Genomic DNA, 20,029 nt, shown 5'->3' on the forward strand with positions numbered 1-20,029 from the left:
AATACTTTTTTAATGTTGGTAATATATAGGATAGGAGGAAAATTTCAGTTAAAAATATATTGAGGTTTAAATTACAAAAAAATAATATAAACATAAAAAATCTCTACCTGAGCATATATTAATTAATATTAATATTAATATTTAAAATACATCATCTTTTTTTTTATATAAAAAGTACGTATAATCGAGTGCATATAAATCAATTTGTTAGAGTGTTGTTTTAATTAAACCATTAGTTTTAATTCGAGTATTAATTGAGACCAATACTTCGATCAATATTAAAACACAATAGGCCAGGAGAGTCGTGTTGCCCAAAGAGACGGAACTTTAGTTTAAATAGGGTGAGTCAGACATAGAAAACTATCATTATTAATAAAAATATATCAATTTAAAATAAAATAAAAACAAGCAAGAAAAACATTTAATAATGCTTCTGAGGACTCAAATTTCACGAGTTAAATTTATTTATTTTCTTCACCCTTTCCAATATATTAAGAATTTCATAAGCTACAAACTAGTACTATAAGGTAGACATGATAAAATTAGGACTACTTGTCGTCGGTTGGTTCTGGTTCTGGTTCTGGTTCCGGTTCCCAAGCATGTGGTCTAACTCTTTCGCAAACCTATTCATAGATTCGGTAGGCAACAAAATCGGTAACACTATGCCTTCTTCACCTTTCGCATTCTTATAGGAAACATGATAAGTTGCTGCAGGAAAGGTCCCAGCCCCAGCTTGGGCAACTCCACCATACACAGCATCACCCCACCCAAAATCCACTTCTCTAAACCTAGCACGTGTCAAATCCGAAATAATACATGACCTCACGCTTGTGAATGAGCATCGTTCCTTAATCACCATTAAATATGCCACAGAATGCATATACTCTTCTGTCACCTCACGTTTCAGTTTATTGATTAACTCCACCGCATACCCAAATGGATTTCCACAAAGCTTCCCTGCAGTGGTGACTGCTGCGGGGAGTGCAACGGCATTACCGTAGTAACCAACAGGTAAAGGGGGATTGAACCTAGCACGTGCGTTGATGATGCACATCATGCGAACTTCCTCATCTGGTTTCATCTGCAACGCTTTTGTGCGACAACGCCAGAAGCATGCTGTGATGAGATCAAACGTTGAGCATTGACGAAGGTGGTGTGGAACCAAGCGACGAATGGCAGCTATTTCGGTGGGTCCAAAGAAGAATGATCGCTGAACCATGTTATCGTTCGAAGGGGTGATGATGGTGTCTTCGAGTTGGTCGTATTCGCGATGGCTGCATGTAATACGAGGTGGATCTCTTGCCCTTAGAAGCTCCCTACGCCACACAGGTGCGATGGAAGGTTTGGTAGCATGACTTCGAGCCATTTCAGACCAAGCGTTCATGAACTGTGATATACCACCTGCGTCTCCAATGGTGTGGTTGAAGCGGAAGGCCAAGATGAAACCATCACACTTGAGTCGTGTCACCTGTATGTATAAGATTATATTAATTTCCACCATCAATAAATTGACAAATTCTACTCCCACCATACCTTTCTATTTGGTTAAATTATTCATAAAAAAATGCTAACGAATACCCTGAGAATCCAGGTTATGGAGTCTAAGATGATTTTTTTTTTAATAGAAAGTATAACTACATATCATTTGGTGATTTCCAATGCAACTTCAATAAAAAAAAAATCATTATACTGTAATTTTTTAACTAATATCTTAAAAGACACTTATTAACGAGACTCACTGTTCATTGGTGGTTCATGTGTATAGTTGTTTTTATTTTAAATTTTTATACAAGAAATTTAATACATATAATAGTCCTTGTTTAATTTTTTCTATAGTAATTTATCCTCGTCAAAAAGGTTTTTTTAACAGTTTTAGATTGACAAATTATTTTTTGATATTAAAATCAAGAATCAAAACTTAACTTCCTATGTAAGAATATTAAAACTTAAGTTTTCTCTTATAGAAATAAAACTTAGAATAAAAATATTTATAAGATCAAATAAATACTTTAACTTTTTATTATCGTTAGTTAATACAAAGAAAATGAAAGAAAGAAACATTAACAGAAAAAATATAAAGAGAAAAAATCAACTATATGCAATAATATAACTCTAAGAAATTAATTGAAGTTTAATATATATGTGACAATTCTTTCATGTTAAAATTCAAGGTTATCCTTCCATATTTTCGTTGTAAATATTTATAAATTTATAAAAATCGAAAGTCTACTATATAAATTTTATGAAAAATTAAGGATATAGAATCAAAATTTATAAGATCATATAATTAAAATTTTAACAATATATTTTGAGTGTCTTGTTATGCAATTTGCCTATGTCGTTTTTAGAATTTTCATGTGGCTTTTGAACTTTTTTTTTTTTTCTTTGTACAAAGAAGTGGATAAATTAATAAATTATAAACAATGTGTATTGGACCTGTATGAGTAGAAGGGGAGTGTTAGTAATTTCTTCAGTCTCTGGAACATTATATAGAAGTTCTTGGAAGCATGGGAATGGAGGTTGGAGAGCTTCACCACCAAACTGATAAAGTGTTACGTCTGCATCAGCCTCAATGAACATGACGCCCTCCCCAGTACAATCCACCATTAATTTGCGGTCAGGGCCCTCCCTAAGCCTACCGGCAAATGGGTAATAGAAAACAAGTGTTTTTGCCAGTGCCTGCCGAATGACTTCAACAGGGTCTTTCCCTGCCATTGATGGTTGGTTATGATAAATCTGAATAATTGGAACCTGGAAACGAAAGCCGTCTTGATCATCTATGTCGGATAGTGGTTTAAGTTGGTGAGGAGTGGGTGTAGCAGCCAGCAGGAGCCACCAGCTCAGGTTGGCACCTTCGCACTGTGAACCTTAGAGAATTTGGAGGTGACGAGGCCATGCTAAGGGAGAACGATCGAGAGTGTTATTTTCTGGGCTAGGACTGCTACCCTTTTATAAACGGAGTATACATTGCCATAAAAAAAATTTGAAATTAATCATAATTTCAGAATCGTGGGACTAATATGTTTCACGTTTTCTTTTTGTTGGGAAAACGTCAGTGTTAATTAAAGCCTTAAAGTCATAATTCACGGGTATGAAAAAGCATGGCATCTTCCATGCGTCCAAATATCGTGGTTGCTAATACTCCTGTCCATTAAAAAAAAATTAAATGCCATTATATTCCTAAGTATCATTTAATTATAAATTATTATTTAGATAATTTTAAGATGTTTTTATAAAAATCAATCAATTTTATCATTTATAATAATTTATAATTAAATAATAATATAAAATTATTTTATATTATCAATGTATATCTAATTTATCAAAGAGAAATTATTAATTATTTTATTTTAATTAATAATATTACTCATAATTTAAGGAATTTTAATTTTTTTCGATGAGTATGTCTTATATTATTAATATTCTAATAAATAGTTAAATGCATGTAGACTTTTATGAAAAAATGAGTGGATCTTTCATTAATAGACCTAACAATAAGTTAAGAGTATAAAAAAAATTTAATAATTATTCTCTCCGTTCCATAATAATATTTATATAAAAAGAAAAAAATTATTCAAAAATAATAATTGTTTTAACTTTTCAATGTAACATAAATTATTTTTTTCACTTATATCCTTTATAAAATTAATTATACGAGTTAAAAAAAACTAAAAATGATTTAGTGATAACAAAGTTAATTAATTTTGTAAATTAGTATTCTTTTTTATATATTTATTAGTTTTTTTGTTTGTATAAAATAACCTTGTACCCGCAATTATATATATGAAACGGAGGTAGTATTAATTTGAATGTGATCATACGTTTCTTATAGGATGGAGGGAGTATTAATAATGCCATAAAAAAAAATTGTAAAAGTGCAATATCAAAATCAGAGTCAAAGGACCGTGCATTTAACGCCTTATCTCGATAGATAGTTAGCAAAGCAATATGCACCACTCTTTATTTTTGTTAGGTAAACATTCACACTTATGGGAGATGGTTTTTTCTTTTTGTATTTTTATTGCTTAAATGTCTAACCTCTAATAAATAAATTTTTAATAAATAATGACTTTTCTAAAATTATTTATTAGTTTTACACTAAAGCTAAAATGAATTTTCATTTTAAATTATACAAGAAGGAAATAGATGCATTAAGCAACTATCCTTATATAGTTGTCAACCAACTGTTTTATTCTAATTGTTTGATTCCTACACCAATACATTATAATACACTCGTTACTTAATTAGTTAATGTTAGACAAATTGTGTAAGTGAAGTCTACATGACGTAGAAATTTCTCTAAATTAAGCTTATGGGTTTTTCGACCAAGACTTCAAAACTGGATACTATTATCTTGTGTACGCAATGAGCTCAAGATAAATTACATGTAGAACAAAAGAAAAATGTTGCCAAAGTTTTCAACAAAACTTATAATTAAAGTCTGAATAACAACACTTCAGAATACCATAGCTGAGATACGTCTAAAATGACTGCAATTCATTCATGTGTTGATACATAATTGTAAAGCTTAAGCAAGTGATAAATTATCAATAGTAGAAGTTGAATATTTTTACCATGTGATCAGCCGCCTCCTCAAACAAATTTTTCTAGTTCAATCCTGATTGGCAGTGAATATTGAGGTTTAAAGAGAATAAAAAAAAAAAGAAAAAAGTAAAAGTAATATAAATGAAAATGTTAAGATCATGTGCTCCCACAAATAAAGATAGAATATAAAATGATTGTATATATGATGAGAGTGCGGCAACTATTGGGTAAAAAATTAAATGACTAAAAATTAGTTAAAAGGGTATAAACACATACAAAGATCATAGAATACACCAGTAAGAAGAGAATATTACATGACTTTTAATTAAGGGTGTTTGCATATAGTTTGATTTGATTTTTAGATAAAAATTATCTGAACTAAATATAAAATAAAGATGTTGTTTGATATAAATATAATATCAAATCTAAATCAAACCAAATCAAACTTTTGTGATTTGGTTTGATTCAGTTTAACAATATTTTTTATTTTATTATTATAATTTAAAATTTATCCACTAAATTTATATAATTATTATGTTATATTATTTTAAAAATGAAATTTATCCTTTCATTGATTTTTTAAACATATTTTATTTTAAAAATATTATTTTCACATCTATTTAGCATTAATATAAAATAATATTACAAATTTTTTAACATAATAGTAATTTATACTTCACTTGATATTTAATTCTATTTTTTAATAATATTAATATATTCTTTTTTAATATGTGGAAGTGAAATATGTATCTTGGTTATAAAGTAAAGAAAAATTAATAAATTATTTGTTACTTATTATTAGTTATCACAATAAAAATCAACATAATTATAATATGATTTATTTGATTTGATTCATATTTTATAACAAGATTCGAAAATTGAACTAAACTATAAAAAAATGCAATTTTTTATATTTTTAGATTTTATAATTTTCAATTTTTTGGATCAATTTAATCATTTGTGAATGATTTGATTCAATTTTAAATACTCCTACTTTTAATTTTATAAAAGAGAGAGAAACATATATAACAAAATCAATATTGAAGTTGTCATGAGAAATATTATTGTGAATAATATTTCTGAAGAACTGGTCTTTAACGAAATTAAATGGAATTGTGTAATTCATCTCACTGAATCAATCAGGCTTTTTCTTTTGTTTAGATGTCAACTAATGCATACAATTTTTTTCTTTTCAGAAAATGGAGTAATGGGAATCCTTTGACAGAAATAGACAAGTCATTCGGCAATTGCTTCTTGCATTCCGTGAATTGCTTTATGCACTTCCCATATTGCTTTCAAAATTATCATTCCAAAATAAGAGTATTTAGTGTAAGGGTCAACATGTGATTTAACCCAATCCAATGACACTAAATTTGGTTTCTAAAGTATTTGAATCATCTAACCTGATTAAGACTTGATCATAATCAGATTGGATAACAAATTCTTTTTTTTTTAATCTGACCAGTCCATACCATATAATTTAATTTATTATTATTATTATTATTATTATTATATATATAAATTATTAAACATAAAACACATTAGTAATTTGTAGCTTACATAGTTTATAAATTAAACCATCCATATTTTTTTTTTCTTTTTTAAGTTGTTTTTATTCTTGTCTTGATTTTATTTATATTTTTACATACTGATATCATACTTTATTTCTATCTAAAATAAAATATCTATTAACATTGAAATCATTAATTCTATTAGTCAAATATTTTTATAATTTGATCCTTTTTTAGTGCTTTTAATCATTATATACTTAAAAAACTTTAGAAAAAAATAAATTATGATTCTAATTTTTTTTTAAAAATAAAAATATATGGACTCAATTAATCCAATTCAACATAATCCATTTATGATTAAGTTGGATTGGATCTAAATTTTTTTACAAAAACTCAACTCAACCCAATCCATAGATATTTGATCCAGTTGAATAATAAATTTAGTCAAATTCAACTCAATCCAAACTGTGCATCCTTTCTTTTGGAGGTAACATGGGAAGTCCACGAAGCAATTCTGAAAAAACACCCGAGTCATTCGTAGCATTCTCGTCTTTAATTTTGACAAATAGTATTGATATGGTGTCATTGTCATGTGTTAATTCTTCACATTTTCTTGTAGTTATGGAGTTTTAGACTGGTAGAGTGGTAGTGTCCTAAGCTTGGATGGAACTAAATATAAGCCTACAAGTTAATCGTCCTTATGATAAAAAAATCTCTTAATAGTTGGGGGGGAAAAATCACCCTCCTTTAATATTCTCTGTCCCTGAGTGGAAAATATTCTTTTTTAGCAAACCTATTATTTTTTATTCCGTCCCATAGTTCAAAATAAAGGAACCGATAGAAACCACAAATTGTGATAATTTGATGGATGTTAAAAGAGTTAAAAAAAATGATCAAGGCTTGGGAAAAACTAACTTTGGATGAGAGCATTGAATCTAAGTCATACAATTATAGATAAAAGATTTAATGTTATCTAATTATTTTTTTTTAAATGTAACTTTTTAATATTATCTTTTTTTTAATACATGATCTTGCATATTTTCTTAAAAGGATTGCATAGTGACTAAAGTTATTAAACTAGCAACTGTTATTTTTTGGTCATTATATGCAAAAATAATGTTTAATTATTATTTTTGTCCTCTAATTTATTTTTTAAGTTTAATTTACTCCTCTTATCATTAAAAGGTTTAATTAAGTGCTATATTTTTTTTAAAATTTAATTAAGTCCTTTAAAATTAAATTTGATATTTTTTAAAAAAAATATGAAATAATAAAAATAAAATCAAATTAAACTTATTTTAGAAAATAAAAGTTTAAATCTTGGCAAAAAACCACACCAAAAGCATTTTCTTAAAAAGAAATATATTATTAATAGCGTCAGTCCAATCAACACTAAATTTTCATTTAAGAAGAAAAAATGGCTTCAACTAAGTGTTGATTGGACCCACCTCTAAATAATAATTCTTTAAAAAATAATTAGTGTAAGCCACAACTCACGTTATTTCCGATACTAAGTAAAAGATAATTTTATAGTGGCTAAATGATTATTTTGGTTTTTTTAGTTTGGTTTTCAGTTTTTTTTGTTACAATTAAAAATTTATTTTGATTATTTATTTTATTTTATGTAAAGTAATAATTTATATTTTTAAGAGTTTACTTAAATCTTTTGTTTTATTTAAAATATTCAAAATCATCATTCAACTATTATAAAAAAAAACAAAGCAAGTGATAAAAAAAACAAAGCAGAAACAAAAATAAATTAGTTGTACCTAATAAAGAACACCTGGGGCCAAATTATTTAAAATGATGATTTGAAGGACAAAGTTGAACGATTATTTTGAATATTTTAAATAACATAGCAAAATAATTTTTTTAAAATATAAAAGATCATTTTAAACATAAAGAACTAAATGACCATTTAGCCATAACATTAACTAAGCCTATGCTACATTTGTTTTTTTGAAAAAATATTTTTATGGCCAACACTAGTTTTATATATTAATATCAGGCATAGCGTCAATTAATTCCAGGCTAAATTTAATTTTTGAAAAGAATTATTATTATTAGCCTTAAGCCCTCAACACTATCATAGTCAAGCTTTATTTATTTCATTTTCTCTCTTTAAATATTTGCTTAGAAAACAATGAAAAAAAGCAATAAACTTGTTTATTGCTTTTTTTCATTGTTTTCTAAGCAAATATTTAAAGATAGAAAATGAAATAAATAACGCAACATTGATGTAATTATTTGTAAAAGAAAATGACAACATTGGTTGCCGAAACCAATTACGCATCTAGTTTCTAAAGGAATCTAAAGTATAACGAATGAGACTTGTTGACAAATCTTTGCATGATTAATTTCAAACACGAGCACCGCGTTGATGTCTATGCAAGCAATTGAAAAAGAAAAATGCCTATGATGAATGTCATAATGAAAGGAAACTGGAATAGAAATTCTAATGAAAATATCAATTTGGACCATCATAGGAATCTTTAAAAAAAATATAAAAACACCAAGTCTAATTTAATATCCATTAACACCTTAAAGAGTTCTATTGGAATCCATTTCATATCCATTTAAAATTCTGTTTCATTTCACAATGAGTCAGTTACCATGAACCTTCAGCGCCCACAGTTGGATTCTTGAAGGCAGAGAACTCCCAGTACGTTTTCAATGAGAATGGTGGGAAAACAGTGGCACCTTCATCTGTAATTTTAGATATCTGCAAACAGTGGCACGTTAGACTAAATATCATAAATTCATAATGCAAGATAATAAACCTTCAACTCAACTGGAGATTATATTAAGAGTGCTAAGATTTTTCATAGTAAAAATCCGACAACAAAAGAAGGAAATCAGGAAGCAAAGTCATTTTAGTTCAGATCCGAGCCTCAATCCTCAGATACACATTATAGGAAGGGTTCGGATTATATACAGTTTAGCATTCAAGAACTGTAATGTAAGCAGCAGTCATTGACTATCATAAACTCATAATAATGACCACCAACACTCTACAGAATTGGCACAGAAAAGAAATTGAAACTTTTACATAGATGATATCCTTCGAAACAAGATTAGCATACACAACTATCGGGTAATGACAAGCAAGCAACCATATTCCGGATCCACACGTTCTTTCACACAAGTACAATACAGCATATTCCAATTTGCTGTCTAGAAACCTACTAATTTTTCCTATCCCATGTGCTACAAGTGGAGTTAGACCCAATAAGCGTGCAACCTCAAGTAGAGAAGAGTAGAAATCGATCTAGGTAGCATGAGGTATTGCTTACAGCTAAAATCCTACTAATGAACTTTCTCACAAATACTTCAGCCAAGAGAATTGGGTGTCTTGGTCAGTTAGAAACTTGCATAGGATAGTAGCCAGGATCTCTCAAATATGTCTGGCATTGCATGGTAGGAGCCTGCACCTTCCTTGGGTACAAGAGTACAGAGTATGGATTAATTGTATTACTGAGAGTGAAAATTCACAGATTCTCAACTAAAGCTTTTATTTCTTGATTCAACTGTTTGAAGAAGTGCAGCTAGACTGGGCCAATATGTTCTATTCATTGAAACTAGTTTCCATACACCACGAGTAATTTATGAAGAAAAGAAAATATAAGCATGAAGTCTCGTGTAAATAGATGATGCACATACAGTCTGATTCCTTCATTTTCCCATATTGTCTATTACTTCCTCGTTTCAAATATAAACCTCTTGGAACAGGGTGAGACACTGAGACTTGCTTGAATCAGAAATTTCACTTGTTTGAATAATAACTATGTTCTGTACAGGTCCAGAATTAAAACTTCCAGCACAGTTTAAAAAACTCGATTTTATGGCATGTGGCATAGGAGAAAATAATTCCAAAAAAAAAGGTCAAATCATTCAATAACCCAACAAAACGTAGCTAGGATGATACTCAATATATAATTGGAGAAAGACCCTATAGAAGCAAAGCTAGCTTGTGATCGATACATATAGGAGTACATGAATCAATAATTCAGTTGTCTTGTTTTTTTTTTTAAAACTGTCAAAACAGTTTGCAAACACATGAACTGAACTGTTCTCTGACAGACAGTTTGGTTCTATAAAACTTAACTTACAAAATAGTTCAGTTCAGTTTTTTACAATAGTAGTTTAATTTTATACAGTTAAGTTCAGTTGAAGTTCTCAATTAATTCAGTTCAAAATAATTTTTGAACAGCCCTATATAACCAGACTGTGAATGTTCACTCTCAGTAATGCAATTCGATCTTTATCTTCAACCTCTAAACCAGTTCTAACTATATGTTTTGATAAAATGTTAAATGGAGAGGGGGAGAGGAGAGCATAGCAAAAGCAAAGAATATTAGAGTAGAGAAAAACAAGAAAAGGAACAGTGTAAAACCTGGATTTTGTTGACAGCAGACCTATCACGGTATAAAAGCACACGCATGCATTTTTCCAGTAACTTGACGCCCTCTTCAAAGGTCAAGTTTTCATGCCACTCATCACGGAGAATTGGCCTAGCGAGATGATTTCCAAGCCCGGTTGCTACATGGTTGTCCTCAAAATTAATGCCAATCATGTTAACCTGGATAAGATGCAAAGATTTAGTTATTAAAAGAAAAACTTCCAGGTAAACGTTTACAAAAAACAAAGACAAAGACATACCATGCCAAGGTACTTCTGCCCGTTTTTCACCCCACCAAGTACAAGTGCATTCCACAATGGGTTGAACTTGTTACGTCTATTATACATCACACGGGTTAAATAATTATGCACCTCCTTCGGCCCTAGAGAATTCCCATCATCCCACATGTTGTCATATAGGCTGCACATTCAAAACTCAAAACCAAACAGTCAGATGGGAATTTTGAAGTTGTAGACTTGTAGTATTGAAAAGGTTTAAGGGGAAAAAATACACAGATGGAATTTTTTACTGCGTTTGAAACAAAATAAATAGACAAGCCAAGCAAGGAAAACAAAGCAGACCATCATTTAACTCATCACATCTTTCTGCCTTAAACTTATTTAAGATCACCAGTGCATACTGAGTAACAATTAATATTAAAAGGAAAAAGTACTCACATAAGCTCATCAAGGTAACGCAGAATCTCCTGAAAGTCACTTATCTCCCCGCTAGCACCAAGAAGAGAATGCTTTCCAATAGGCTTGATACGCTCAACACTCTTGTACCGCAGGGTAGATCCATACGAACCTATCAATATATCCCCCATTGACATGATACGCAAAATGATTTCAATACTTAAAAGCACCATTAATCTATGACGAAATTTGCAGAGATATGGCACATTTGTGAATCAGAAATCAACAATTAAAACCAGCGCCAGTAAGGAATCAAATTGAATTTCTCCATATATATATATTTTTTTACTTCAAAGAAAACAAAAGACTATGGGAAATCAATTTCCAGAATAATCAGATTAAGAGCAATTTAACACGAAGATAAAAACCAGATTAAATATCAGACCTCCCATGTCAGCGGCCATTAGAATCCCATCTTTGTATTTGATAGCGACTACAGAGGATCCAGTCACGTATGGGTACCTAAGGGTTAAAACAAAAATTAGGGCAAAGTAATATGCATTTAAGAGTAAAATCAAACTATTCAGTGTGAAAACCCTAAAATCGAAAAAGTGAGCATCATCGAGGAAAAAGGAATGGAGTAAGAGGGAGATAGTGTACGTACAGAGTTCGCTCGGATTCAGCTACACGTTCCATCGCGACGAGTGTCTATCACTTGGATCGTCGTCGCAGTCTTGAAGAAGAAGAAGAAAGAAAACGCAGAGAACGAAAATGGTAGAATAATAGTGTGCCCAAGTATGATTCACCGCAAAACGACGTCGGTTCCAAAGTGCAATTTCGTAAGCCACAATCCAAACCAAAATACTGTCCTGTGCTTAAATAAAATTTTCTTTTAGTTAAAAATATTTTTAAAATAATTCTTATAAATTATTACTTTTAATCATAATTATAATCATAAATATAATTTTAAAAGGATTTGAGTTATGTAAAAAAATAAAAAATAAGTTTGGAGTTAGTAAAAGAAATTCATGAAAAAAAATGATTTTTCAATCAATTCAAATAAAAACAAATTAATATAAAAAAACAAAATATTTTTATTACATATCAATTAAGTTTAAATAGTTTTTCCACTTCCACTAAATTTAACTAATTCTTTTTGTTTGAATAATATTAAAATGCACATCAATATAATATTTCATCTAATAAAGTTATTGTGTAATATAATTCTAATTCTACTAACACATACAATTAAAATTTTGTAATAACATTGATAGAGTTTCAACTTAATGGATGATGTCGTGTTTGAATCTGATTAGAGTTGTCAAAAACAAATCCAGTCCAATGGATTGAACTAGGCCGTAAAAAACATGACCTAAGTCAAATCGGGTGTTTCGGCCCGACACGTTTAGCCCATTGTGTGTAATAACAGAGGTGTAAATAGCAAGAGCCATATTTTTTTATTGAATAGGGGCCGAGAAGGCCATATCTTAAACCATTGGACCCATGTCAAATTGTCAATGCAAAAGTTACACAGAATATCTTTCACGTTATTGTTGTCATTTGACATGAAAAATTGAGAAATGTGCTGCAAACACGCTAACAATTTTTTTGCACACCAAGGGACCATGCAGCAAGAGCTCCTAAAGCCTGAATTCCTTAGAAAATGTGCAAATTCCAGTGACAATTTCTGAAAAATCAAAAGAAAGAAGTCTTAGAACACCATATTTAATCAATATTAAAAAAATAAAAAGCAGATATAAGAATAGGAATCGTAGAATTTTTTTTTTGGACAAAAGAATCATAGGAATTAATGGGCGTAAAAGGCTAGTAAGTTTAATCTTTATAGTATAGTTTCAAAAATCCTATCTGAAGTGTACTCATAAGCTTTTTGATAAACAAACATACTTCTTGATGCTGTGATGGGAAGTAGGGGGCATAGTTAGATTGGTTGGTTACTTGTCTGCTGCCTACAGTAGTGTTAGCCAAGGATGTTTAGGCTGGGGTTGCTTGTACAGTTAGCCTTTATTTGGGGATTTGAGGCCCATTGTGTTGTACCAGACATCATAAGTAGTAACAATAGCCAAGGTAACTTAACTCTTGTCTCCTTTGTTAGTGTAAAAAGATTTTGATTTAGCAAACATGAGGAACCAGTATCCTCTGTTCTAATTGGAAATTTTGCAAGCTTTGTTTACATAGATACATAGATACAACAAATAGAAAATGTAAAATAATATTAACAAAACTTTAACAAGCACTCAATTGTCTTTTTTTTATTATTATTATGTATCTTGATCTTTCTGTTGCTTTACATATAGACATTGTTCATATGTTGGTTATTATCGACTTGTAGGCTCTAATTACCAATAATCACCAAGGACTTGTAGCTCACTTAATAATTAATAGAGGAAAAATGACAATTATACGGGTCCCATTAATCATTTGAACAATGATCCTCCACTATTATAGCACCTAAATTGGCAGAAACTTCATCCCTGACACAGGTATCCTCTTCAATGCACCTTTAAATGTGTAATCAATGAGTGGTCTTGAGTCACATATAGTTGAGTAAGGATGACAATTATCTCCATTCTAATTCGGCCAGTGAGCCTTGGATGAACAACTAAAGAGTATCAGTGTATGTTTGGACACATTACATATGCATGAATAAGCTACAAATCAAGTCAAATTTGCTCATTAAGGTAGAAGCTACGAATTGTTGTTATGCTTGAAGTCACATAACCAAACACGCCATCATTTGAATGAGTTTTTTCTTTTCAGACTATGCAGCATTTTCCTTTAAGCATTTACTACATTTATAATTGGTTCGGTACAATTGTCTTCATCTTCACGTAACTTGCTTATGAGTTATTTCTCTGATTGGACTTAAAACAACAGATGTCCTTTTGATCCAGTTATCAACAAAGATTGAAAATTGAACAATTTCATACGACCTGACAAAAGCATTCAAGTATTCAACCTAAAAAAAGGTTGTAAAGTGATGTCCCTTAAAGGAACTGTCACAGTAATACACACAATTTTACATGTATAATTGGAAGCCGAGGGAGTTTTGCATTTCGCCTTGAAAGATAGACCAACAAGACAAAAAGGAGATGTGTACCTTTAGTATAACCAAGTTTAACTATCATTGAATCAACTCCCAGTCAAAGTAACGAACTTTTAAAGTCTCCTTCTTGGCAGTTAAATTCCATCTTATACACAAACACTCACAATTTCTTGCCAAGCAGTGTTTAGAGACTAATATTCTCTTCATTTTTGTGTATTATTATTAATTTTTAATTACTAACATTAGTTATTAATTTACTATATTTTGAGGCACTGTCATAAATGTGTCATTCTTGTTAAATACTACTCAAATTGCATTAGTTCAGCCTCACACCTGAATCCTGATTAACTTAAATCAAACACAGATGCAAGACCAAAAAACAAAAAAATCAAACACGGATGAAGATAGGTTATGCTCTTCAAGACTGGGGGAATAACAACTTGCCATTTGTTTGCTATAGGCAGAAATTTTACACAAATTGAAGTGTCTAGAAGAATGAAATCTCAAGTTCGTGTTGAAGGGAGATCCCACAATCAATAAGTATTCTTCCAAGCCATGCTTTTGACTCTTTGAGTCATATAAGTAATACCAAAAATCTGATAAATGTTGTATCCAAAAAGAGAGCAAATGTTGTATGTGTGATCATAGTACTAGTATGGCTGTTGGTTCGAAAAACGTTCAAATATTCTTCGTTCTTGAGGGCAATAAAACGACACATTTAAGCAAGGGTATACCTCGTCTGATATAATGTGCTCCAATTCAACTTTCTTGATAATATAATAGGATTGTCCTTTGGTTGGGAAGATCCAATATTTGCGCACATGCAATTTTCGGCTAAAGTCATTTCATTTTTTACTTCTTTAGTGAATACATGGCACGAGGAGGGAAATGAGAAGAAGAATTTTGCTTTTCTTTGGTTCAGCTTCATAGACACAAGGACAATTGATCATTCATTTTTAGGCATTCCCTTGCATGGTTATTCAGAACAATCATAGTATGTAATAATAACGTAGCATGCCCTCTAACAGTCATAGTAGTGTGCGTTATTCATATATGATAAATCTCATAAAGTGATAGGTAGTACTGCATATCCAGTGAACATAGAAGAAATAAACAACAGAAACAATTGACCATGATCCTATTCTGATATGGATGATATAGGCTTGAATGCTTGATGGCTAAACCCAATGTACAAGAATTCACTTATGCTGATATGCTCATATGTAATTCATTTAATGTAACAAATACTTTTCCCTTGGACTCCACCTGATTTCGAAATTCTTTATTTGTTCCTTCAATATGAATTCCTTCCAAATTTCTGGCGTGTGATTGGCGAAACATGTTTCTTTTGTGTGTGTTCCAGAGAAAGAAAAATATAAACCATGTATAAACTGCGGCAAAATAGTCAGTCATAAGTCAGAAGCCAAGTTAGTCCCACAACGATTAACTTATAAGAATGCACGTTGACAACATTGTATAAATACGGACCAACCAGCAACCTTAAAACATACTTACCTGGATGGGGTCAATGGGTGATCAAAAAGGCCCATGGCCTAGGTTGGTGGCCTCCATTGCACTTAGGAGGGGTGCCCACCTAAGGTCTCCCCAAGTGGGAGAGCCTACATCATAATTTGTGCTAGTGGGGGCCTGCGTTCGCGCGGCCCCCTTCGATTAAGTTCAAGCTTTTATGACATCAGTATCAATTTACGATGTCTTGTATACTTCAATTAAGTTTTAGCTTTTACTACGTGTGCATTAAAAGGCTTCATTTTATAATAACCTATCCAATATATATGTATGTCCTTTTAAACTGAAAGGAAGTTAAATTATAAGGCTATATAATGAATTTTATTTGATTTTGCAGACTGTATAAGCTCGGCTTCCTCCTTGACAACGTATGTGTCCGTGGTAAGTAATGTCCCCTAAAGCTATCAAAAGCATGCACCACAACAATAAAGGGAAAAGCTCATTTTAAAATGTATTTGTATAAGTTAAATATAAATGTTGAATTTATTCTGTCTCATGCATTAATAATTTCATTATGAACTCAAGGGACGGGTGGGCTTGTTGGGATGGCTTCATCTTTAGTTCAATATAGGAAATCAAAATAAATATAACTAATAATGAGCATTGAATATATATATGCCCACGGCTTTTTCTTTGGAAATTTTGAAGGTTCAAATGATTTTTTGAGAAGTGGAACTATGGTTTCTCTCTTTCCCGCAGAGAAAGAATGTCTACTCTCAATACTAAATTCTTGTTTCTTTTTTAATTCACTCATTTTCAGAATTATTATACACAAACTAGCTTGAAAATTTTGTGCCCATTGTCGAAGACTCCACCATGACTAAGGGTCTAAGCCCCATCGAATAAGTCCCATATCACTTAGAAAAGATGAAAATGACTCCAGAGCTTATTATAAAATAAACATTTTTACACTGTTATATTCATACCTTTCTCGGCCTTTTGGCTAAGATCAAGTGTAGTATCTGTTCTTATCAGTTTAATATCTGATATGTGGACCATTGGTCCACACGATATTAAATTACTTTTTTGAAGGGGAGGGGCCAATACAGTAGCTTGCTACTGGGTCTCTCATGGGTCGCCCATGTGTTGCACTATTGCTTGGGCCTGGCGCACCCTCCGATTAAGTTGAAATTTTGTGAAGAAGAGTCATTGGGTTGAATGGAATGGAATGAATGACTTATACTAGTCTTCATGTGTTTTTTAAAGCGGATAGATGTATGTCTTCCCAATCCAGTTGTAAAATCCTTTTATCTGTTAATGCCCGCCCAACCGTTGTTTCTTATATTTTCTGTTTTGAGAGTTGCTCCGTGCTTGTTCTTCATTAAACAGGTTTTACTGAATTATATCGTCATTTTATACTGAAAGTACTCAAGTTGTGGGCATTAGTAGATTCAGGTTTAAGGTATATTTGGTGAAGGGAATAGAAGAATAGGTGACAAATGCTTGGCTCAAGGATGACAGTCAAGTGAATTGGCAAGGGAGATAAAGATGACCTCATAGGATTACACGTAGTCATATATAGGAATTTGGAAGTGCTACAATTAGTTAGCAAATTGGGAAGAAAATAGTAGCACATGGATGTCTCATGCCGGAAGTATTTGCTCAAAATGGTTCAAGTTACAAGGTTGGACTACTGTAACTTGCATTTCTAAAAATGCTTCAGTTACAAATCACAAATAGTAACGCAATTTTTAGTGCAAAGTTGTACATAACATACGATCCTGCAATTTGCTTTGCTCATAGTAGGCAACAAACAAAAGGAAAAGCCAAGGGTTTGAAGTGGTGAAGAGCTTCTTTGCGTGGGAGGAAAAACTGTTTGTTCATCTCCAATGTATTATTACTTCCGTTACGGCTTTTACCCTTTGTAAGGAAAAACAGGATGAATGAGTTTGGTCAGTATGCAGTTCATACATATATTCTATGGTCTGCATATTCTTTCTTGTTGAATCCTTCTTGGCTGGACGCTACTAATGTGCTGGATCATGATCATTATTACGAGAAACATGGCTATTGATGGGTTGGGTGCGGACTGTGGTTTCTTACGTGTAGGAATCTTCTAACCATCTTTTGTGAATTTTCTAGTAGAATTTGTTATGCCTTTTATTATTGGCTTGGTTTGGCTTGGCTTTGTATAGTTTTACCTTCTTCCATTGATCACTATTTACATCATTGGGGTTTGGTAGGAGGTAAAAGGTCTTGGCAAATGCTATAGCATTTGTGGCTTGGAGCTTATGGTTGATGCAGAATAATATTGTTTTTGATGGCTGTAATTTTTATTTTGTATATGCTATAAATTTGATAAAGGTTAGGTCATGGGCTTTGTTTTCAGATTGAATCCTTTAGAAGGTATTAAGTCCTACAGTTAATTTTTAGGGGATGTTCTGTATTTTGTATTGAGTTGGAGTTCCCCTTGTACTTCCATATTTCTCTTGCGCATCCTCTGTCTATGATTGGTGAGTGAGTGGTGTTCTGGACTTGTGATTATTAAACAGCTTACAGTTCCAAGATAAACTTAAAGAAGCTTGTGATCGAAGGGCACATTGTTTACTATTGATATAGTAGTTGTAAATATTCGAATACTCTGAACAACAACTGTTCCTTTCACCATATGATAAGAGCTCTAGGACTAGGAGGGTAGCATTTAGCTTGTTTGAATTAGTTTATTTTAATGGCAAAAAATGCTATTAATGGTTATGACTTACGAGAATTTTTTGAAAAATAAGAATAGTAGTGGATTTTGTGACTATATTTGTTCATTGTGTTGAAACAACGTTTCCCTCTGAATAAAAATGATTTATATTATAATTTGCCTTTCCCTTGATTCTCTTCGCTAGAAAAGAATCCTTGTTTATTGACAGGTGCATTTCTAATCCATGCCTGTTCGTTAGAATTTATTGTTAGTACTTACAGAACTTAAACACTCCACAGGAAGAGAGAATAAACCAGAAACTTAATTTAACTAGCTTGTATGTTTAGTCCTGCACCGGTCAGGATTATACTTGGACAAAATTGCATTTTTGGTTTCCTAGTTTTCTTCAATTTCAATTTTAGTCTCTCTTTAAATTTATTTACGAATTTAGTTCCTCAATTATAACAAATCTTATCCATATAGGAATTTGATAAAATATAGAATAAAGATATACAAACAAAAACTAGGCCCAATGAAAAAGCAGAAAAAATGGGATTAGTAAATAATACTACTGGCATACTTCCTAATATAAGATCCAATCCAAGAAAGACTAAAAGAAAATCATGTAGCGGTTCGAGTAAATCCATTCTATGTAAAATAAGAGATAAATAAATCGAAATTTCATGACCTTATTGATATAACCAGGAAAAAACTTATTAAATACTAAAATTATCTCCGCATTGAATTCCACCAACTCCTAACATAAGAGATGCAAGTTGCTATAGGTACATTGACGGTCACATGTCATGTTCTGATCGGACAATGAATAGAAAAATGTTATAATGGATTCTTGGACGCATCTTTTCATGTCCAACCAGGATGTGACACGTGACAGTCAATGTTTAAATTTGGACTTATGGACCACAACACTTATAGGATTTGACATAATTAATGACTAAATTTTAAAGGAAATTAAAATTAAAATTGGAGACAATTAAAGAACCAAAAATGTAATTTTATCATATATGCAGTCTTGGTTAGTTTAAATACGGATCAACTAGCTACATTGAAAAATGCTTACCTGGACGGCGTCAATGAATGATCAAGATGGTTCATGGCCTAGGGTGATGACTTCTATTGCACTTGGGAGGGGTGTTCACCTAAGGTCTCCTCAAGTTGGATATCCTACGTCGTAATTTGTAGTAGTGCGGTCCTGCGTTCGCATGGCCCCTTCCAATGTGAGTCTTAAAATTTGTGTCCGTGTACGAGGATACGATGCATGTATGAAACTTTCTTTAGATGAGACGTCCTGTAATATGATATTGAAGCATTTAATAAAGTACTCCCCATATAACCAGTAAACAAGATAGAAGAAGAATGTAGTGAATATTCTATCGAGGGAACCAAATTAGCTTCGGAATATATGCTCTTCAAGCTATAGAAGCTTCTAGCCCCTATCATTTTCAAGTCCAAATATTGATGGGCTCGATATTTACTTCTGGGTAAGTGGTTTAGATGTGTAATTTATTTTAATTTTACTTTAATCTTTTTTATATATTGTAACGATATACAAACATTGTTATTTTAGTTATTTTTTTAATCTTTCTATCATTTTATAAATCCTAATATACCTTTCTTTTTTCTCTTTTTTAGTTGTTAAATAATATATTTGGTGTTTATGTAATATTTTTCGAGTTAATTCAATGCACATTTGCGAGT

At 31.3% G+C, this 20,029-nt stretch overlaps 1 protein-coding gene, 4 non-coding genes and 1 pseudogene across 5 annotated transcripts; 3 read left to right on the plus strand and 3 right to left on the minus strand.

The window, feature by feature from the left end:
- Positions 1-436: 436 nt before the first annotated feature.
- LOC100778647 (benzyl alcohol O-benzoyltransferase-like) lies at positions 437-2,896 on the minus strand (annotated as a pseudogene).
- Positions 2,897-8,390: 5,494 nt separating this feature from the next.
- Positions 8,391-11,924, minus strand: LOC100527174 (thr-endopeptidase). Its single transcript, NM_001249039.2, has 6 exons — positions 11,755-11,924; positions 11,536-11,612; positions 11,133-11,262; positions 10,716-10,875; positions 10,450-10,635; positions 8,391-8,778 (listed from the first exon to the last, which is right to left on the minus strand). The coding sequence occupies exons 1-6, from the start codon at positions 11,784-11,786 to the stop codon at positions 8,665-8,667; spliced, it is 699 nt and encodes a 232-aa protein (NP_001235968.2). The 5' UTR covers positions 11,787-11,924; the 3' UTR covers positions 8,391-8,664.
- A 3,737-nt stretch (positions 11,925-15,661) lies between these two features.
- LOC113000636 (U1 spliceosomal RNA) lies at positions 15,662-15,822 on the plus strand. Its single transcript, XR_003265961.1, has one exon. It is a non-coding gene; the product is annotated as a U1 spliceosomal RNA (small nuclear RNA).
- Positions 15,823-16,603: 781 nt separating this feature from the next.
- LOC113000639 (U2 spliceosomal RNA) lies at positions 16,604-16,799 on the plus strand. Its single transcript, XR_003265964.1, has one exon. It is a non-coding gene; the product is annotated as a U2 spliceosomal RNA (small nuclear RNA).
- A 2,298-nt stretch (positions 16,800-19,097) lies between these two features.
- On the minus strand, positions 19,098-19,212 carry MIR1520R (microRNA MIR1520r). The gene has a single exon (NR_048733.1). It is a non-coding gene; the product is annotated as a microRNA MIR1520r (primary transcript).
- Positions 19,213-19,383: 171 nt separating this feature from the next.
- Positions 19,384-19,544, plus strand: LOC113000638 (U1 spliceosomal RNA). The gene has a single exon (XR_003265963.1). It is a non-coding gene; the product is annotated as a U1 spliceosomal RNA (small nuclear RNA).
- Positions 19,545-20,029: the final 485 nt, after the last annotated feature.

Source organism: Glycine max, chromosome 19 (assembly GCF_000004515.6).
Source record: "Glycine max cultivar Williams 82 chromosome 19, Glycine_max_v4.0, whole genome shotgun sequence".
Lineage (NCBI taxonomy): Eukaryota > Viridiplantae > Streptophyta > Magnoliopsida > Fabales > Fabaceae > Glycine > Glycine max.

What these genes read in the sequence shown, in the direction of transcription:
- LOC100527174 (NM_001249039.2), bottom strand. Translation starts at nt 11,786, where the DNA reads ATGGAACGTGTAGCTGAATCCGAGCGAACTCT. An exon ending in GCTGAATCCGAGCGAACTCT is followed by an intron (nt 11,613 to 11,754) that starts GTACGTACACTA and finishes TTTAACCCTTAG; the next exon opens with GTACCCATACGTGACTGGAT. An exon ending in CGTTACCTTGATGAGCTTAT is followed by an intron (nt 10,876 to 11,132) that starts GTGAGTACTTTT and finishes TTGAATGTGCAG; the next exon opens with CCTATATGACAACATGTGGG.